We start from the raw sequence: 18,066 nt of genomic DNA on the forward strand, positions 1-18,066 counted from the left end.
TGGTCCATTTTAATTCTTCAAATATATTTATTGAAGGCAATTCTAGATCGACAGAGCGACAGCAAACTGAGTGCAGCGAGCGGGGGAAATACAAGCAAAACACAGGTTTTGCGGTTATTTGTTCGAAGCACTAGCCACCTACCAACCTGTGATCCATTCATCTTTATATACTGTAATATGTTGGGTTGCATACATGTCATGTCATGCTGCACTAGTGACTATGTTAACCAATGTAGACATCAAGAATCGCTCACCCTGCATCGTTTCCTCCTTTTCAGATGAACTAAAGACCTTGATGTTCTTCGAGGGCTGTGCCCCCCAGCTGGGCTGTACCATCAAGCTCCGCGGAGCAGCCGAGTACGAGCTGGCCAGGGTGAAAGACATCATCATGCTGATGGTATGTGTGGCCTACCACTCGCAGCTGGAGATCTCATTCCTCATGGACGAGTTTGCCATGCCACCCAGTCTGGCTCCGAGCACCCCCTTCCCTTGCCTGCTGGAGGGCACCACAGCCGAGGAGGAGGGGCGCGAAGAGCAGAAAGGGGGAGAGCGAGACGGCGAGGGCCAGGAGAAAACCCTCGTTTCTGGGCTTTGGTCGGATGGTTCCACCCTAGACGGAGAGATGTCGTTAGGGCAGCGCAACAAGGAAAGGCCTGCCTCGGAGTCTTCATCCAAGGATGACGATAAAGAGAGCCTGCTTATGAAACTGAAGCCCAAGTCATCGTTGTCTTCCCCTGTCCAGGGAGACGAGGCCAGGGACACGGTGAACACCACCTCCACCCCAGTCTCTAGCCCTACTCTGCTTGTCTCTCCTCCTTTCCTTATGGATGAGTGCTCCGAGTCCTTTATAAGAGGATCGGAGGGGGATACAGGGGAAGAGGGGAGCATAAGGAAAGGGGAGTCACTAGATTCGGAAGGGGCAGAGGGCTCTGAGACGCCCCCTCCCAGGTTGTTCCGGGACCCCCTGCAGGACGACACGGGGCTTTTCGTGGCAGAGCAGGTGGCCTCGTCCGACGACCGACTGAAGTCCATCTCTGCCGTCTTCAAGCAGGAGCTGAAGGACATCATCTTGTGCATCTCCCCGTTCATCACCTTCAGAGAACCGTTCCTCCTCACCACTGCTGGCCTCCGCTGCCCCAGCAGGGACTACTTCCCAGAGCAGGTACTCACCTGTTCCATTTATTATTCTATATCATTGCTGACCGGTGGAAACCTTGTATCTCTAAATTAAAACCATACCTTTTTGAAGTACCGGTAAACAAAAAAACAGAAATCTGTGTTCCAATGGATTCAATGTAATTATTATTAAAAGTCATAAGCTCTTGTTAATATTAATTTTAGGCATGTCATTATAAGTAAATTGATATTTGCTGTTATCGCTACTACACAATTGTCATACAATGTACTTAACATAGAGTATTAATTTATGACAATAATGAAATATGGACTTAGAGTGATGCTATGTAGATCCATATCCATCTTGTGATTTAAGTTCTCACATCATTGATTATATTGTGTTGAAAAATCATTATATTGAACAGGTCCTAATAGTACCGTTTAGTCATCATGTGTGTCCTCTGTCCTGCAGGTGTACCTGTCCCCTCTCCTCAACAAGGACTTCAAGGAGCTGGACGGGCGCAGGAAACGGCTGCTCCTCAAAGACCCACCCCCCTCAAGTCTGACCGCTGGCCTGGCCAACGGAGGTCCCCCGCCGCGACCCGCTGTCATGCTGCCCAGCCACCGCCTCACCAGCACTCACATCGTAGATCAGCTGAGCGGAAGCCCGGACCTGGCCAAGATGCTAGCCGACTACCGGGCCAAGGGAGGCCGTATCCAGCAGAGAGAGGCCACCGACCCCTTCAACTCGGCCAGCCCCGGCGGGCCCGCCACCCTGCCCCAAATCAGGGAGCGGGACAGGGAGGTGCCTGTCAGAGCTCCGGTGAAAGCTGACAGCGAGGAGGAGAAGCCAGCAGGACTGAATGACATGAGCTGGGCCTCCAAGGTGTGACCGGGTTTGACAATTACATACCTGCCAAATCATAGCTTGGGGGGTGGAGGGTCCAGCATTTATTTGTCAAGTTGCATGTGTTTTGCATGTAGTTTTCTCATCTAGGGATGAAGAAACTCCTCTGGAGATTATGTTATGTTAACCACGTAAACCCTATATACTTGGTTGACCCCAGGGGTCTATGCTAGGCCACTTCTTTTTGAGGGGCGCAAGCCCCTCCTATACCAAGCTTTCCGGGTCTGTGTGAACACAAACACTGGCTTGTGATTGGCTGATCACCCCATAGCGATGATTTGATTGGCTGAGCAAAGTACATATTGAAGATAAAAGTGAGGGCAGAAAGACTCCAAAAGTGATTGGTCGAATGACATTTATGATGATTTGATTGGCTGAGCACAATGTGATGTATGAGGATGTATTATGATAAGAGTGCCCCTCACTTCACACGGGTGTGATTCTTTTCCCCCCCTTTACATCTCTTTGCTGAAAATCGCCGATCTACAAGCCAAAATAGGGCACCAGAATAGGGACACTGGGGTTCATGTGGTTAATCATTTGCATGTTTAATCTTTGCTCAGCTGTTTGGCTGTGCATGCAAAAGGGAGGCTGCTTTGCATGTCGGGTGGATAGAAGTAGTTCAGAAATGATTCCACTTCATAAAGTCTTAAAGTCATCTGACCTGTACCCATCGTCTCATTCAGCCAGCACTGGTCTCAGTGTTGATGGCAGGCGGAGCCCACCACCTCATCCCTGATCTGAGATCTGTGAGGGACACTGTGAGTGGCATGGCGTGTGCTCTCATAGATTGTCATGATTTATTCTTTGCGTTGTTTTTGACATCGTTTTGTTGGTTTTATTGTCCCCAGCTGGACTGTCTAACCCCTGTCAACCACCAGAGGCTGTGTGTGCTCTTCAGTAGCTCCTCAGCACAGTCCAACAACGCCCCCAACCCCTGCGTCAGCCCATGGTAAAGTAATGTACACTCACAGCATGTGGCATAATCTCCCTGTAGTGTCATATTTCAATGGCTGAAAGTATATTTTCAATTATTGTCCTTTTTTGTTAACAGGATTGTCACAATGGAGTTCTATGGCAAGAATGACCTCTCTCTCGGTGTTTTTTTGGAGCGATACTGTTTTAGGTGAAATAAGATTCTGATATAAACACGACCCTTGAAATATACTTTAAATAAGTAAATGAGCTGTACAGTCACTAAACAACAGCCTGTACTTGAGCTAGTTTCTGTGTTTGTTTCTAGACCATCTTACCAGTGCCCCAGTCCGTTCTGTGAAACTCCCATGGTGCATCACATCCGACGGTTCGTTCACGGCAGTGGTTGTGTGCAGATCGTTTTGAAGGAGCTGGACTCTCCTGTGCCTGGTTACCAACACACTATCCTCAACTATTCCTGGTGCCGCATATGCAAACAAGTAAATTCTAAGAACAATAATAATTTGGAGATTCTCAAGTTTATGGCTGCAATTGCAAATATTTATTAATTTATTGGCAAGTGGTCACCGTCACACAGTGTCACACAAAAGTAGTGAAAATAGATTATCTACAAACTCACAATGTGTTGCATCGCAAAGCGCTGTGAGCTTGTAGATCGGCTATTTGTGCTTTATTTCATTAGAAAAAAATATATCTCCCACAAAAAACCATAGTTTAACTCTGCCTCTGTCTGTCTTTGTAGGTGACACCAGTGGTTCCATTGTCCAATGACTCGTGGTCCATGTCGTTTGCCAAGTATCTGGAGTTGCGCTTCTACGGGCATCAGTACACCCGAAGAGCCAACGCCGAACCCTGCGGACATTCCATTCACAAAGATTACCACCAGTACTTCTCTTACAATCAGATGGTGGCTTCCTTCAGGTTAGGGCTCATTTCATCCACTTTGTCAGCCAACTGTCTGTTCATCCATCCATCCACACACTTTAGGCAATTTTAACATAGGATTGTGGTCACAAACGTAACATCCGGACTTAGGACGCACATCGTTGCTCCGATCTGTACCAAACCTGGCACAAACTCTGTTCGGGGCTGCCACCGCGTTAGGGCCAGGCACACACGTGTTCAAGCGACACTGAACCCCTAATTGCTCCTTATAAGGGTGGTTGCCACCATTGTCGGAGTGATGAAAGTGTGTTTGAAATGTAACACACATTGTAATGCACTTTTTTCTTTTCCTTTTTACACAATTTTCTTCACTCCGTTTTCCTCAGCTATATCTCTGTGAGGCTGCTGGAGATCTGTCTTCCTCCTCCCAAGCTCTTCATCAGGAACCTGGGACCATCTAAAGCCAACATGCAGCAGGACTTGAAGGACTTCTCTCTCAAGTAAGAGCCATAGTTCCCTGTTCCTTCATTGTGTACATAGTATACACACAGGTATTAGATATAGAACTCATAAATTCATCATCATATTAAATTCATACTGTGCATTGTTTTCAATTAAACAAAATCACACCCGTGTGAAGTAAGTGGTGCAACTCCGTGTGGGGGTCCCTGGGGGGGGTCCAGGGAACATCCAGACCCCCAGGAACGCGCCCAGGAGGCCGGGCCGGTTCCGGCGAGCCGCCCCGCGTCCGAAACGGTTGGGAAATGACAGAGTTACCGTGTGGGGGTCCCCAAGGGGTCCCTCTACTGTACTGTACTGTCACTGTGTCAAATGTATTTATCATGTATAAATGTTCGTTAATACGTGCCATTTCTGAATACTTTATTGCTTTCCAAAATATCCTGGGAACCAGAATATTGATTTTGCCCTATGGTTAATTGACCGACAGGGTAACCCAGGTGTACCTGACCATAGTATTGATTTTGCCCTATGGTTAATTGACCGACAGGGTAACCCAGGTGTACCTGACCATAGTATTGATTTTGCCCTATGGTTAATTGACCGACAGGGTAACCCAGGTGTACCTGGCTATAGTATTGATTTTGCCCTATGGTTAATTGACCGACAGGGTAACCCAGGTGTACCTGACCATAGTATTGATTTTGCCCTATGGTTAATTGACCGACAGGGTAACCCTGGTGTACCTGGCCATAGACGACCGTCTCACCTCACTGAAGACGGACACCTTCAGCAAGACACGAGAAGAGAAAATGGAAGACCTGTTTGCTCAGAAAGACGTACGGTTCTGTATTGGCTGTAAAATGCTCTTTGTATCTCATTGTTAATCAATTATAATAAATAAATAAACATCATGTAACAACATATAATCAATTAATACATTAGATAGATACGTTTTTTTTTATATAAAAAGGCTCTTCTCCATTATTTGATTAATCTAAAAAAAGGTAATCGATAGATGGCTACTGAAATAGTTGCAGCCCTAGTTGGGGTAACGGAGTGGCTGACGTTGCATTTTTGTAGATGGAGGAAGCGGACCTACGAAGCTGGATAGAGAAACTGCAGGCCCGCCTGCAGGCCTGTGGCCCGGACTCGCCCCAGCAGCTGCAGGTTGTTCTGGAGTCCGTTGTGATGAAGAAACAAGGACTGTGTGAGATGCTGCAGTCCTGGAATAGCAGGTTACCTTATATACATTTTTTTTCTTCTTTTTTTAATTAAAATAAATCACACGAAGTGAAGGAGGTCACTCTTATCACATTCCGTGCTCAACCAATCAAATCATCACAAATGTCATTCCGGCCAATCACAATTTGCGGCCTCACTTTTGTCTTCAATGTTTGTGTTTACACAAAGTCACAAACATGAAAAGCTGGGCCACGCTGCATAAATGACTGTAGCCTTATTAATGTGGCATGTGCCCCAGTTCTAACTATTCTGAGCTGTATTCTGTCCGTCCTTCATGTCTCTAGGCTTCAGGACCTATTCTAACTATTCTGAGCTGTATTCTGTCTGTCCTTCATGTCTCCAGGCTTCAGGACCTATTCTAACTATTCTGAGCTGTGTTCTGTCTGTCCTTCATGTCTCCAGGCTTCAAGACCTGTTCCAGCAGGAGAAGGGCAGGAAGCGTCTGTCTGTCCCTCCCAGCCCAGGCAGACACAGACAGACCACAGCAGACGACAGCAAGGTCTGTGGAATGAACCATTCTTCCGTGTGTGGTTAGCATTCATTAACGATGTGAACTCTCTCTCATCCCTATTCTGGGTTTAACATAGTAGACAAACATTCACCGAAAATAGTAGATCTACAAGCTCACAACGCATTACGCAACAGCTTGTAGATCTACTGATTTCGGTGAAGAGATTTGGTGTAGAGAGAGAAAAAATAAGCATGCTATTTTCGTGCTCGGACAGACCCAGGCAGGCAGCCAGAGACACACATAGCTCCGTAAGGGAGTGCCACTCAAAAATGAGGGGACCAAATATAGGGCCCTGGTCAGGGAGTTGGGAAGGAACCCATTTTTCTTTAGTTTGACAAGGCACTTGCTTTCACTCTTTGACAGACGAGCAACCTGGATTCTTCCCCTCGCAATCCCTCTCCTGTGGTGCAGAACGGCGAGAAAGGTGAGTTGATCAGCGGGAGTCCATATCCACCACCATTTGCTCTCTGAATGGGGTTTGTATTATAGGGGCGGCAGTAAAACGCCTGTGGTCTCCGAGGCTAGGGTGGCAGCAGCTCAGGGGTAGAGCGGACGGTTGAGGAACCGGAAGGTTCCCAGTTCGATTCCAGGCTCCCCCAGAGTTGGTGTCGGAAGTGTCCCTGCGCAAGACGCGGAACCCCTAATTGCTCCCGATGAGCAGGTTCAGGTTGGTGCCTCGCATGGTTTCCTCTGCCATCGGTGTATGACTGTGTGTGGGAATGTAATGCACAATCTATGTAAAGCACCCTGGATAAAGGCGCTATGTAGAAGCACCATTTACCATTTATTGTGATTCTGTTGGGCGTGTCCACATTTGATTGACAGAGGACCGTCACCTCAGCACGCTCCTCTCCGGCTCCTCCTCCTCCATCCTGCCGTCACCGGGGGACCCGGGGGCCGAACCTCTCACATCTGGCCCCTCCTTCTCCGACCAGGACACCCTCAGCATCCCAGAAGGTATACACACGTGCACTTATATATCTTTTTGTTTTTTAATCTATAAATTATAATTTAATAAATGAATCAAGAATAATTTATCCCTATTTAGGAATGGGCATGGCTTTATAGGCTAAACGTTTATTTATTTTTTGTTGTTGAAAATAGCAGATCTACAAGCTGAAAATGCTAGCTTGTAGTTCACTATTTTTGCATGACACCGTTGTGCGACAAACTCATAAAATAACGCTAAAGTGGTTTATCGATTCGTTGATGTATTAAAAAAATAACCAATTTTCGATTGATCGAAAAAGCAATCAATCATAATCACTAAGAAAACAAGATGTAGCCCATGCAGCTTTATCTGTTGGTGACCTCTGCTTTTCCTCTTCCTGTTCCCAGATGTGTTTGATGGACACCTGCTGGGCTCCAATGACAGCCAGGTGAAGGAGAAGTCTACTATGAAGGCCATCCTGGCCAACCTCTTGCCTGGAAACAGCTACAACCCCATCCCCTTGCCTTTGTAAGTACACTCTGATACGACCCAGCCCCTTGCCTTTGTAAGTACACTCACTCTGATACGACCCATCCCCTTGCCTTTGTAAGTACACTCACTCTGATACGACCCATCCCCTTGCCTTTGTAAGTACACTCACTCTGATACGACCCATCCCCTTGCCTTTGTAAGTACACTCACTCTGATACGACCCATCCCCTTGCCTTTGTAAGTACACTCACTCTGATACGACCCATCCCCTTGCCTTTGTAAGTACACTCACTCTGATACGACCCATCCCCTTGACTTTGTAAGTACACTCACTCTGATACGACCCATCCCCTTGCCTTTGTAAGTACACTCACTCTGATACGACCCATCCCCTTGCCTTTGTAAGTACACTCACTCTGATACGACCCATCCCCTTGCCTTTGTAAGTACACTCACTCTGATACGACTCATCCCCTTGCCTTTGTAAGTACACTCACTCTGATACGACCCATCCCCTTGCCTTTGTAAGTACACTCACTCTGATACGACACATCCCCTTGCCTTTGTAAGTACACTCACTCTGATACGACCCATCCCCTTGCCTTTGTAAGTACACTCACTCTGATACGACCCATCCCAAACTGATTTCTACTATAAAGGCTAATTTCTACAACACACAACAGGTCTTTGAATCAGGGCAATGCAAGTTGAGTTATATAGCACATTTCAAACACAATATTAAGTGCTTAAGGCATGAAATGCTATTTAAAAATAATATTATTGACAGAAGAATAAAGGTAAAAATGAGCACTTTTCCTTAAGAGCTACACAAGCCAACAGGTCCTGACTTTTTCTGTGATGTTTTGCCAGTGACCCAGACAAGCACTATCTCATGTATGAGCACGAGCGGGTCCCCATCGCCGTGTGTGAGAAAGAACCCAGCTCCATCATTGCCTTCGCTCTCAGGTAAACCCGCTCCTCTTCTCGGTCACCCTCACCTAAGGAGCCAGACCCCCAAAAAACGCTTTGAAATTAGGGATGAGCAGTATTTCGATATTGTGATCTATGATATACATATATATTTTCCTAGTTTTTATCACTTAAGCCTTTAAAATAATTCAAGAATAGCGAACGTTTCCGATCTACAAGCTCACACAACATGGCGCAACGCGTTGTGAGCTTGTTGTATCTGTAATTGTTGCTATTTCTAAAGATCATTGAAAGAAGAAAAAAGGATATTGTCACAATATGATATTATGGTCAGAATATCGATATTGCGGTATTTGTGATATTGTCCATATCTCCCAGCCCCCTTTGAAGAACTGTAATAGTCACATTTACCAACCATATTTAGAAATGCAGCATTATATTGTCTCTTTCCCAACCCTACAGTTGCAAGGAGTATAAGTCTGCTCTGGAGGACCTGTCCAAGACCTTGAAGACAGGAGCAGACGAGACGCCACAGCCAATCACGTAAGGTCCCTGGGTGTTCTGTGGAACAGATGACTTGTTGGATCAAGTAGAACCTTCACTATTCGGCCGAAATTGCGGCGGGATATTAACACTCTTAAAGGACCACTTCACCACTTTTCAACATCTCTTCACTAATGTTCATGATAAAACACCACCATTTGTTCCTACTCAGTCTGTGTCTCATAGGAGGGCTTTGGGCAGTTCGGACACCCATCCACCAGTGACATCATCATTAGGCAGATTTTATTTTAAACAAGATTTGTTTTAAAATATATTTAGATTTGTATTATCGTGAGAACGATGGCTTCAACTTTTGCATTGCAACTTTTCAGGAAAAGAAAGCCTGCCGTTTTTATTAGCTTGGATTCACCATCGATGATGTCACTGGTGGACGGGTTTCTGAACTGCCCACAGCCTTCCTATGAGACACAGACTGAGTAGGAAAAAATGGTGGTATTTTATCATGAACATTAGTTAGGACCAATTATAGAAAGAGAAGTTGAAAAGTGTTGAAGTGGTCCTTTAATGCCCAGCGTCATTTGGAACCATTAAATCAATGCGCCCAGCGATTTGCAGCTTCAGAGCGCATTTCAAGACCCTTTGGACGATCGACAACCAACGGAGGTATGATTACTTCTAACGCGACTAGCGAGGGACCGCGATGGGCCATCAAAAACACAATCTTTGGTTAGAATTGGAATCATTTAGATTAAGAGTTATTCACGTTTTAAGATTTTTGATCCCATCCATTGAAAATGGAGGGGGAACACTTTGGATGACGTCCCAACCGGAAATGACATTGAATGTTGCTCAATCGACGCTCTCAGGCTGCAGACTGGTGCGCTCTGTTATGAAACGATTAATGTTCCGTCTTTTGATTAATCTCCGTCCTGAGCGATGAGTGTAATTATTTGATAGGGCAGAGATCTCTGTCTTGGCCGCTCAGAGTGTTAACATATTTACCATGATAAGTATTGTGGCTGTCGGTCAGATGTATATCCATATATCAACTTTTTATGTTCTTTCCTATAAAAAATACTTGCAAAAATAAACAATCTACAAGCTCACAACATGTCGCAATGCGACTGTTTTTGCTATTGTTGTGTCTGTGGGTTTTATAAAGATTGAACCAAATGAAAAGCATTAAAGAGCATGTGACTAACTCCAGTGGATTCAAAGCCTGTAAACAGCCATGTCTTTTGTTTGCAGCGTTGGAGAGAGCCGGGTGAAGAACAGCCCTGCCAAACCCAATGACTCAGCCTCGTCCCGAAGCAGCATGGACGATCCTCTTAGTAGGTGTCCTCTGTCTGGGTCAACGTGCACCTAATGTGACCTTATTCAATAATCAATTACAAAACAATATTTCAATGTATGGAAGTCCTATATATTTCATTGTACTACAATTAGCTTAAATAGCCAATCTATAAGATGTGTCATCATGATGTAATGTGTTTTGAGCTTGTAGATTGGCTTTTTTTTACCATTCAAAATAAATGTGTTGAAAGAAATTGTGATACCCAACACTATTCAATAACACATTAAAACGTTTTATTTTATATTTACTGTAGCATTTGATGTAGTGTTTTCTTTCTGTTTTTGCACAGAAGACTCCGACTCGATAGACAAACAGATTGGGAAGAAGCAGATTGGGAATCCACATATTGAGCTGCGTAAGTGTTTCTCACTTCCTTTAAAGTCAACTAATACTATGACAAAAAATGTTCGTCGACTACCTTTTTTCAATCATTCAAGCATAATTCAAGCTATGATAACTAAAACTAAGACTAAATATATTGACAATTTCGTCAACAAATAAAAACTAGACTAAAATGTAAAAAAAACTAAATAGCCGATCTGCAAGCTCACAATCTTGTAGATCAGCTATTTTCAGCAAGTGTAAAATCAGTTATTACGACGGCATCAAGGCCCGCCAAAATACATTTTAGTTGACTAAAACTGTAGATTAGATAGACCAAAACTAGACTAACATTAAAACATTTGAGGTGACTAAATTTGACTAAAATCAAAGTTTTCCGTCAATATCAACACTAGTGCTAGTCTGTCTCACTGTCCTGTTGCCGCAGTATCCTTTCAAGTCCTTCCAACATCCTGATTTCACCCACTTGGATGTCAACTCTGTCGAGGCATCATGTATCAGGGCCTCGCTAATGTTGACCGCTTGCCGTTCCGCCCCTCACCCCCCTGTGCAGAGTTCTCCGACGCCAACGCCAGGTTCTACTGTCGGATCTACTACGCAGAGGAGTTCCACAAGATGCGCGAGGAGATCATGGAGAGCACGGAGGACGACTTTGTCCGCTCGCTGTCCCACTGTGTCAACTGGCAGGCCCGCGGGGGGAAATCCGGGGCTGTCTTCTATGCCACAGAAGGTGTTGTCTATTGTCTGCTAAATAAGAACCCCTGTGCTCATGACCAGTGTGATTATACTATACATGGTTTGAAGCTTCGTTGAAGACTGTTGAGAAGCAGTACTGACTGTTAACAGCTTAACCCATTCAGGCCTGACGTCGAAATTAAAAAAAAAAAGTTTTCTAAATCATGACAATTTTCGGAAAGATTTGAGGCACATTTTAACGATTTTTCAAAAATAGCAGACCTACAAGTTCATAGCGCGCCACTCGGTGGCGCGCTATGAGCTTGTAGATCTGCTATTTTTCAATAGCTAAATTATAACAATGTTTAAAACACCAAAACGGGTTCCCGCCCCAAAATGGGTTAATGGTTAATGTGGTTAAACGCTAACGTGACATGGATGCGTTCCAGGTCTCAATGGATTAAGTGCCGTCACAAGCCGTATTTATATGCATTATGGCTCATAATGCGATATTCTGCGCTTGATTAGAGCTTAATTTGAATTAGTTATGATTTTAAAAAAGCGACCACGCTAATACACAGGCCCCAGGTCACTGTTGTTAGCTGGCCGACTTTCAGTTCCGGTTCAAACATCCGGAGGTAGCTTTTGGGAGAGTTTATACAAAAACGTCTGGCACCAGCACCGACCCCATCTGGTGGCCACCCGGCAGAATAGCACTTAAGGTGTAACACATTACACTATGTGCTTTAAAGAAAAGCTCCAATGCTAATGAATCGTTCAGTGGAATAGGAATGTGAAAAAAAAAACGTGTTTTAACTGGACTTCCGGTCAGAATAACGAGAGGCTTCTCCTGTCCATGTGTCCTGTCAGATGACCGCTTCATCTTGAAGCAGATGCCTAGACTGGAAGTCCAGTCCTTCCTGGACTTTGCTCCTCATTACTTCACTTACATCACTGGAGCTGTGCAGCAGAAGGTACCCCAGAAGAGAATGTTTTTTTGCATGTCTTGTTCGCTTTTTGGGTGTACTATTCTATGATTGTCTTTGCAGCCCAGTTACTAATTCTCATATTTGATGTCCATAGCGTCCGACTGCTCTGGCTAAGATCCTGGGTGTCTACAGGATCGGCTACAAGAACTCCCAGAACAACACAGAGAAGAAACTGGACCTACTGGTGATGGAGAACCTCTTTTATGGACGCAAGATGGCTCAGGTTAGACTCACCAAAAGACGCAGTCGAGGCAATGCCATCGCTGTAAGAAGTTGATAATTAAATACTCTGCAATACTCAATTCATACAGAACAACTTCACTCGAGAGGGGGTGGGGGCGGGGGCGTGCATGCGTGTGTGTGTGTGTGTGTGTGTGTGTGTGCACAAACCTGCTTACAGGAAAACAAAAAATATAAAATGAACATGTTTGACTTGCGGCAAGTCTCCTGAGTTTGAGCTTTCAACGTCAACGTTTCTACCACTCTGCCCATCCACGCAGGTGTTCGACCTGAAGGGTTCCCTCAGGAACCGGAATGTGAAGACAGACTCTGGGAAGGAGAGCTGCGAGGTGGTGCTCCTGGACGAGAACCTGTTGAAACTGGTCCACGACAACCCGCTGTACATCCGCGCTCACTGCAAGGCCATCCTGAGGGCCGCCATCCACAGCGATGCCTACTTCCTCTCCAGCCACCTTATCATTGACTACTCTCTGCTGGTGGGCCGCGACGATACGACTGACCAGCTGGTTGTCGGGATCATAGGTGAGCGCGAGGGGACACATGCTTGTTTTCCAGTGAAAAATATATTATGTGACGAGATATAAATATGCTCGTAGATCGCCTAGGGCGAGATTGGACGAGATAAGGGTTTTCTAATGTTTTCTAATGATATGAATATTTTTTACCGGCTCTTGGCAATGCTTCGCTTCTGCGTTGGCGACGTCATCCAAAAAACTTTTTGTATTGGAATTGTGCTCAGATTGAGGCGATCATACAAAGGTCAAGGTCAATAAAAAATCATCGCGACCTTGCTGGTCCGTTTCAGTGGTTGTGATCATAGATATTAAAAAAATAGATGCCTCATTGGCCGCGGCAGTTCGTTGGAGCCATGTGTGTTGAGGGCCGGAAGAATTTACACTGGGGGAGGAAGTACGCCGGAAGTGTGGAAGGCACGTTACGTCACGCTGCCACTCAAGTGATTACTGGCCAATCACAGCGCATCTTTTCCGGGACTTGCAGACCCGAACATGCACTCTGTGACACACGCTCATGCTTCCACGGGGCTTCGCAAGGAATCTCGGGAAGGTCTTGCCTCCCCTTGAGCACATACGCTACAGAGCCGGAAAGGGCATCTACGTTTATATGTCTATGGTTGTGATCACAACGCATGCATCTAACGTGCACCCCTGAAATGATTCCGTGCTACCGGAAGCACACAAAATCGCCTGGTACCACTTCGAAATGGGGCCGTGTGCGGCTTGAAAACCGTGGCGCTCTGAGCCAACAGCACCATCTAGTGGCTGCTAGGGGAAGCGTTAATATGACCGTGTCTTTCCTCCTGTCTCACAGATTACATCAGGACATTTACATGGGACAAGAAACTGGAGATGGTTGTGAAATCCACCGGGATCCTGGGAGGACAAGGTAACACCTCCCCTGGCTAAAGGTTGATCTTTAGCCTATCTTGAGTACTATATGAATCTGAGGTATTCTAATCTCATCTCTGCTGTGGTATGTGCCTCAACACCTTTTAATTAGAACATAGTATTAAGAGTTTTAACTGCATGAACCTTAGCATATTTCCTGGGGCAAACATTCTATGAAATCAGCAATGAGCTTGCTTGTTTCTTTGACCATTATATTTAATAATGTAATGCTCTCAAGCAGAGAAAAATGACAGATTTTGCAACTGAGATGATGTGTTTTTTCAATGTATTTCTATCCACAGGTAAGATGCCTACGGTGGTGTCTCCTGAGCTGTACAGAGCCCGCTTTTGTGAGGCCATGGACAAGTACTTCCTCATGGTACCTGACCACTGGACTGGCCTGGGTGTCAACTGCTGAAAGACATAGAGCAGGGGCCTTTTCAGCGAGGGCATGTCTGAGTGCAACCGCATACACGCGCGCACACACACACACACACGCACACTTTCTGAAATCGCCCTCTGTCTCTCGTGACACAAATATCTAATGCCTTTACAGAGGACCTCAGTACTGGATCATTCTTAACCATAAGCACACTGGACTCTGTAAATGTTTGAATATTATGCAAACTAAAGCGTGGCCAGTGTACTGTTCAGTATCATTCCATAGTAACAGTGCCACTTATCACTATAAAATAGGTTTTTATCAGTTGGAACACTTGTCAGTATTATGGGGAGCTTATTTATCACCCTCTGGAAACACGGTGTATTTCCAATAAAGGGTACTTTGTTTTATTTGTGCCATTTTTTTCAAACCGCTTCAAGATGGCACTGAAAAAAATTCTTATGGTTCTAGTTTGGTGAACAAACTAATGTAATTTAAAGTTTGTAAATGTACAGAGATTATGTAATTATTAAAATATTATTAACAATGCTTTGTCAAAGTTTTCAACCGTATTTTCTTCTTGTTACTGTGGAATAGCCTACTTAGGTTTTTACATGGATGCACAGTGCACTTGCAGCAATATCACAACAAAATAGTGCTCCTCGGAGCACAGGTCTCCACCAGGTCAGGAACGTTTGTTGTGGGCATGCATTGTTTGGAATTGAGTGATCATGTAAAGTAGCAGTTAACACTTACTGTATGATGCCTAGGACGTCCACACACGTCCTATCAAATGAAACTGCGGGTGCCTGGGACGTGTGGACACGTCGTACGGTATTTTTTATCGATATAAAACGTGATCGCTAAATCCATTTTTTGACAGCAGCCATTGCTATACAATGCCTTGCTCAGCCCGTTGCGGACCTGCAGCCAGTCACTTCCTGGTTTACGGGCCAACAAACGTACTCATTGTCTCCACCAGGCCGAAGGCATGGGGAGAGAGTATGTTTTGCACTCCGTCCGTCCGTCCGTGTGTCCGTGTGTGTGTCCTTCCGTCTGTGAACAGCTAATCTCCGGCACCGTTAACCCGGTCAATGCCAAATTTTGCACACACACTCCCTGGATGCCAACAATGAACCTCTGCCCCAAATTTTCCAGAACGGCCTGTTATAGCGCCACCAGGAGGCCGCTTTGTGCAAAACAAGTTTTTGGACAGTACACCTACAGATTTTGTCCAAACATCACGCAAATTGGTACACAGTCTCTCTAGAGCCATTCAACGAAACGTGTCTTTCACATTTCTCAGACTCCATCCTGATTGGCTAAGATTGGCTTCCAAAGTTCGCAGGAGTGCTCAGTTTCAAACAAAATGCTGCAAATCATGAACACATCGTGTGATTTCCGTGAAATTGTGCACGCACATTCCCACTAGGCCGAGGAGGAAATGCCACATGAACATTTTCAACTCGGCCTCATGGTGGCGCTATAACTGGCCGAAAAGTGTTTTTACCTCTAACTGCACGGATCTGTGGATAACTTTGTATGCCAACTCCCTAGAGGCCAACGAAAAACCTTTGCCTGGAATTTTTCACATCTGCTCTTTATAGCGCCACCAGGAGTCCGACATATGTAAAAGACATTTTCTAATATTACTCCTTCAGATTTTATCCAAATTTCACGCAAATCGGTACACATGCTCTTCATAGTCATGTGATCAAGACGGGTTTGTTTGATTTCTCATAATCCACCCGCTTAGTAGCCTGCTTTGTACCCGTTTTGTACAAATCGCCACAACTACTCAACGCAGCATCCGATTGTGGTGAAACTGTGCATGTTTTCAATGCAGTTTTCAAATCAGCCTCATGGTGGTGCTACAACAGGCCAAGCCGTGTCTCACACACACACAAACACGTTTATATTGCTCCTAAACATTTAGCCAAACATAACACACACTCCTATCCTCCTGTTGGAGACCTGTGCCCAGAAGGGCACTTTTTCTAGTATTCAGGTCTGTTCTTTATGCAATTCATAATCTATGTATATCTTATTGATAGGCTACTTTGATTAATATGCAAAGTAACTCAATCAATCAACCAATCAACTATAGCAACAAAAGTGGAGTAAAAAGTACATTTGCCTCTGAGGTACAAGTGGAGTAGAAGTTTAATGTATCAATAGAAATGTACACTCCTGAGTGAGTTTTGCAGATGGCCAGATTTCCAACACACACAAATATTAGAAAATATACTTTAACGTTTTTGTCTACTTGAATTTTATAGAAACACTGAATCATGTTTAAGGTATTTGTGGAAAGTAAATCTTTTTCAAGACTTATTTGTAGAAAAAGAACATTGAATGTCAAATAGTCGATTATAATACGACCCCGTTTTTTAGGATATTTCTATTGGGAAAAGACTTACATACAACGTCTTACATTCAGGCCAATAGGGTAAGTACATGCAGGTATTGTACTTAAATCTGGTTATGAACATCATCAACCTCAATACTTGAATATTTAATATACAATTAAATCTGGTTTTGTACATCATCATTAAACATCAACACATACAATTCAGTAGACAATGCATCTTACTGAAAACTCTGAGACAGTCTTTGAGGGGTGCTAGCCCCTCCTATCCCCGGGTTTGCGTGAACACAAACATTGGCTTGTGATTGGCTGATCACCCCATAGCAATTTATTATTAGCATTTATTTGAAAACTTTAGTTACTAGTTACTTTGTAGATTTGTATTATTATTACAGTAACAAGTAACAATATACATTTCGGCCATTTTATCTACAAGCTAACATTATCGTGACACATGGTGAGCATGTAGATCTGCTATTTTCAAATGATTTTTAGACATTTGAAAACTTGAAATGAGACATTCTACATACTTTCATACTACGTACTTTCACTTTTGGTACTTTAAGTAAATCTTAATGCCAGAACTTTTGTAGGCCTACTTTTACTCAAGTGCATTTTGAATTCCGGTCTTTTACTTGTAACAGAGTATTTGTATACTGCAGTATTGATAATTTTACTTAAGTCGAAGATCTGAGTACTTTTTCCACCACTGTTTGTACTTCTGCACAATAAAATATTTGGGTTTATATGATCTTCACTACTAATTACTACTGTAACAGAACACTGAGCTGCAGTTTGATAAATTAAGTGAAAACAATCACTTCTCGCAGATTGAGGCCTTTGGATATGCACATAAGTCATTATGCAATGTTACAGTGTTAGTCCAGTAGACTGCACAGTTCCTGTCTTCATCGTTAATAGGTTCTCCACTGCCCCAGTACCTGCACAATAAACAACAATGTATTGAACCACATCCACTCAGTCACTCACATACAGTACCAGTACCTGCACAATAAACAACAATGTATTAAACCACATCCACTCAGTCACTCACATACAGTGACTTTGATAGAATTACAATATAAAAACATGTCAAATGTCTCACTGTGTTGTCAGTGGTGTTCCATCCACCCACGTCCATCTGCCCTCAGTCCTGTTCAGACCAATCCATGAATAACCCCCAGGGTCAATCAATCCTCTGATGAATACCTGATTATATGTACATGATTGAATTAATCATCATTAATTTTATCCGTGTGTGCATGCAGACACATATACGCACAGACACACACACACAAACACACACTAACCTGTTCTTCTCTACTGTTAATAACCACCAGATCAGCTTCTAGATTCAGACATTCTTCTCTACTTTGTTGCCATGTTTTCTCTTC

The 18,066-nt window shown here is 44.2% G+C and overlaps 1 protein-coding gene across 6 annotated transcripts in view; it reads left to right on the plus strand.

Annotated features, from left to right (window-relative positions):
- Positions 1-14,853, plus strand: part of pikfyve (phosphoinositide kinase, FYVE finger containing) — a 34,192-nt gene extending 19,339 nt beyond the window's left edge. For 3 of the 6 annotated variants that reach the window (XM_079518558.1, XM_079518559.1, XM_079518562.1), the window contains 24 exons: positions 279-1,162; positions 1,589-2,002; positions 2,710-2,784; positions 2,875-2,975; positions 3,078-3,149; positions 3,267-3,438; positions 3,702-3,880; positions 4,231-4,344; positions 5,034-5,142; positions 5,387-5,541; positions 5,951-6,047; positions 6,423-6,483; positions 6,885-7,016; positions 7,398-7,518; positions 8,353-8,448; positions 8,875-8,955; positions 10,165-10,247; positions 10,560-10,625; positions 11,166-11,342; positions 12,158-12,261; positions 12,371-12,499; positions 12,777-13,038; positions 13,846-13,920; positions 14,225-14,853. In XM_079518558.1, coding sequence (XP_079374684.1) covers positions 279-1,162; positions 1,589-2,002; positions 2,710-2,784; positions 2,875-2,975; positions 3,078-3,149; positions 3,267-3,438; positions 3,702-3,880; positions 4,231-4,344; positions 5,034-5,142; positions 5,387-5,541; positions 5,951-6,047; positions 6,423-6,483; positions 6,885-7,016; positions 7,398-7,518; positions 8,353-8,448; positions 8,875-8,955; positions 10,165-10,247; positions 10,560-10,625; positions 11,166-11,342; positions 12,158-12,261; positions 12,371-12,499; positions 12,777-13,038; positions 13,846-13,920; positions 14,225-14,340 — 3,875 coding nt within the window. In that variant the 3' untranslated portion in view covers positions 14,341-14,853. The remainder of the gene's footprint in view (positions 1-278; positions 1,163-1,588; positions 2,003-2,709; positions 2,785-2,874; positions 2,976-3,077; positions 3,150-3,266; positions 3,439-3,701; positions 3,881-4,230; positions 4,345-5,033; positions 5,143-5,386; positions 5,542-5,950; positions 6,048-6,422; positions 6,484-6,884; positions 7,017-7,397; positions 7,519-8,352; positions 8,449-8,874; positions 8,956-10,164; positions 10,248-10,559; positions 10,626-11,165; positions 11,343-12,157; positions 12,262-12,370; positions 12,500-12,776; positions 13,039-13,845; positions 13,921-14,224) is intronic. The other 3 variants (XM_079518561.1, XM_079518563.1, XM_079518560.1) reach the window with 2 other exon arrangements.
- The last annotated feature ends 3,213 nt before the right edge of the window (positions 14,854-18,066 follow it).

Source organism: Electrona antarctica, assembly GCF_951216825.1.
Source record: "Electrona antarctica genome assembly, chromosome: 13".
NCBI lineage: Eukaryota > Metazoa > Chordata > Actinopteri > Myctophiformes > Myctophidae > Electrona > Electrona antarctica.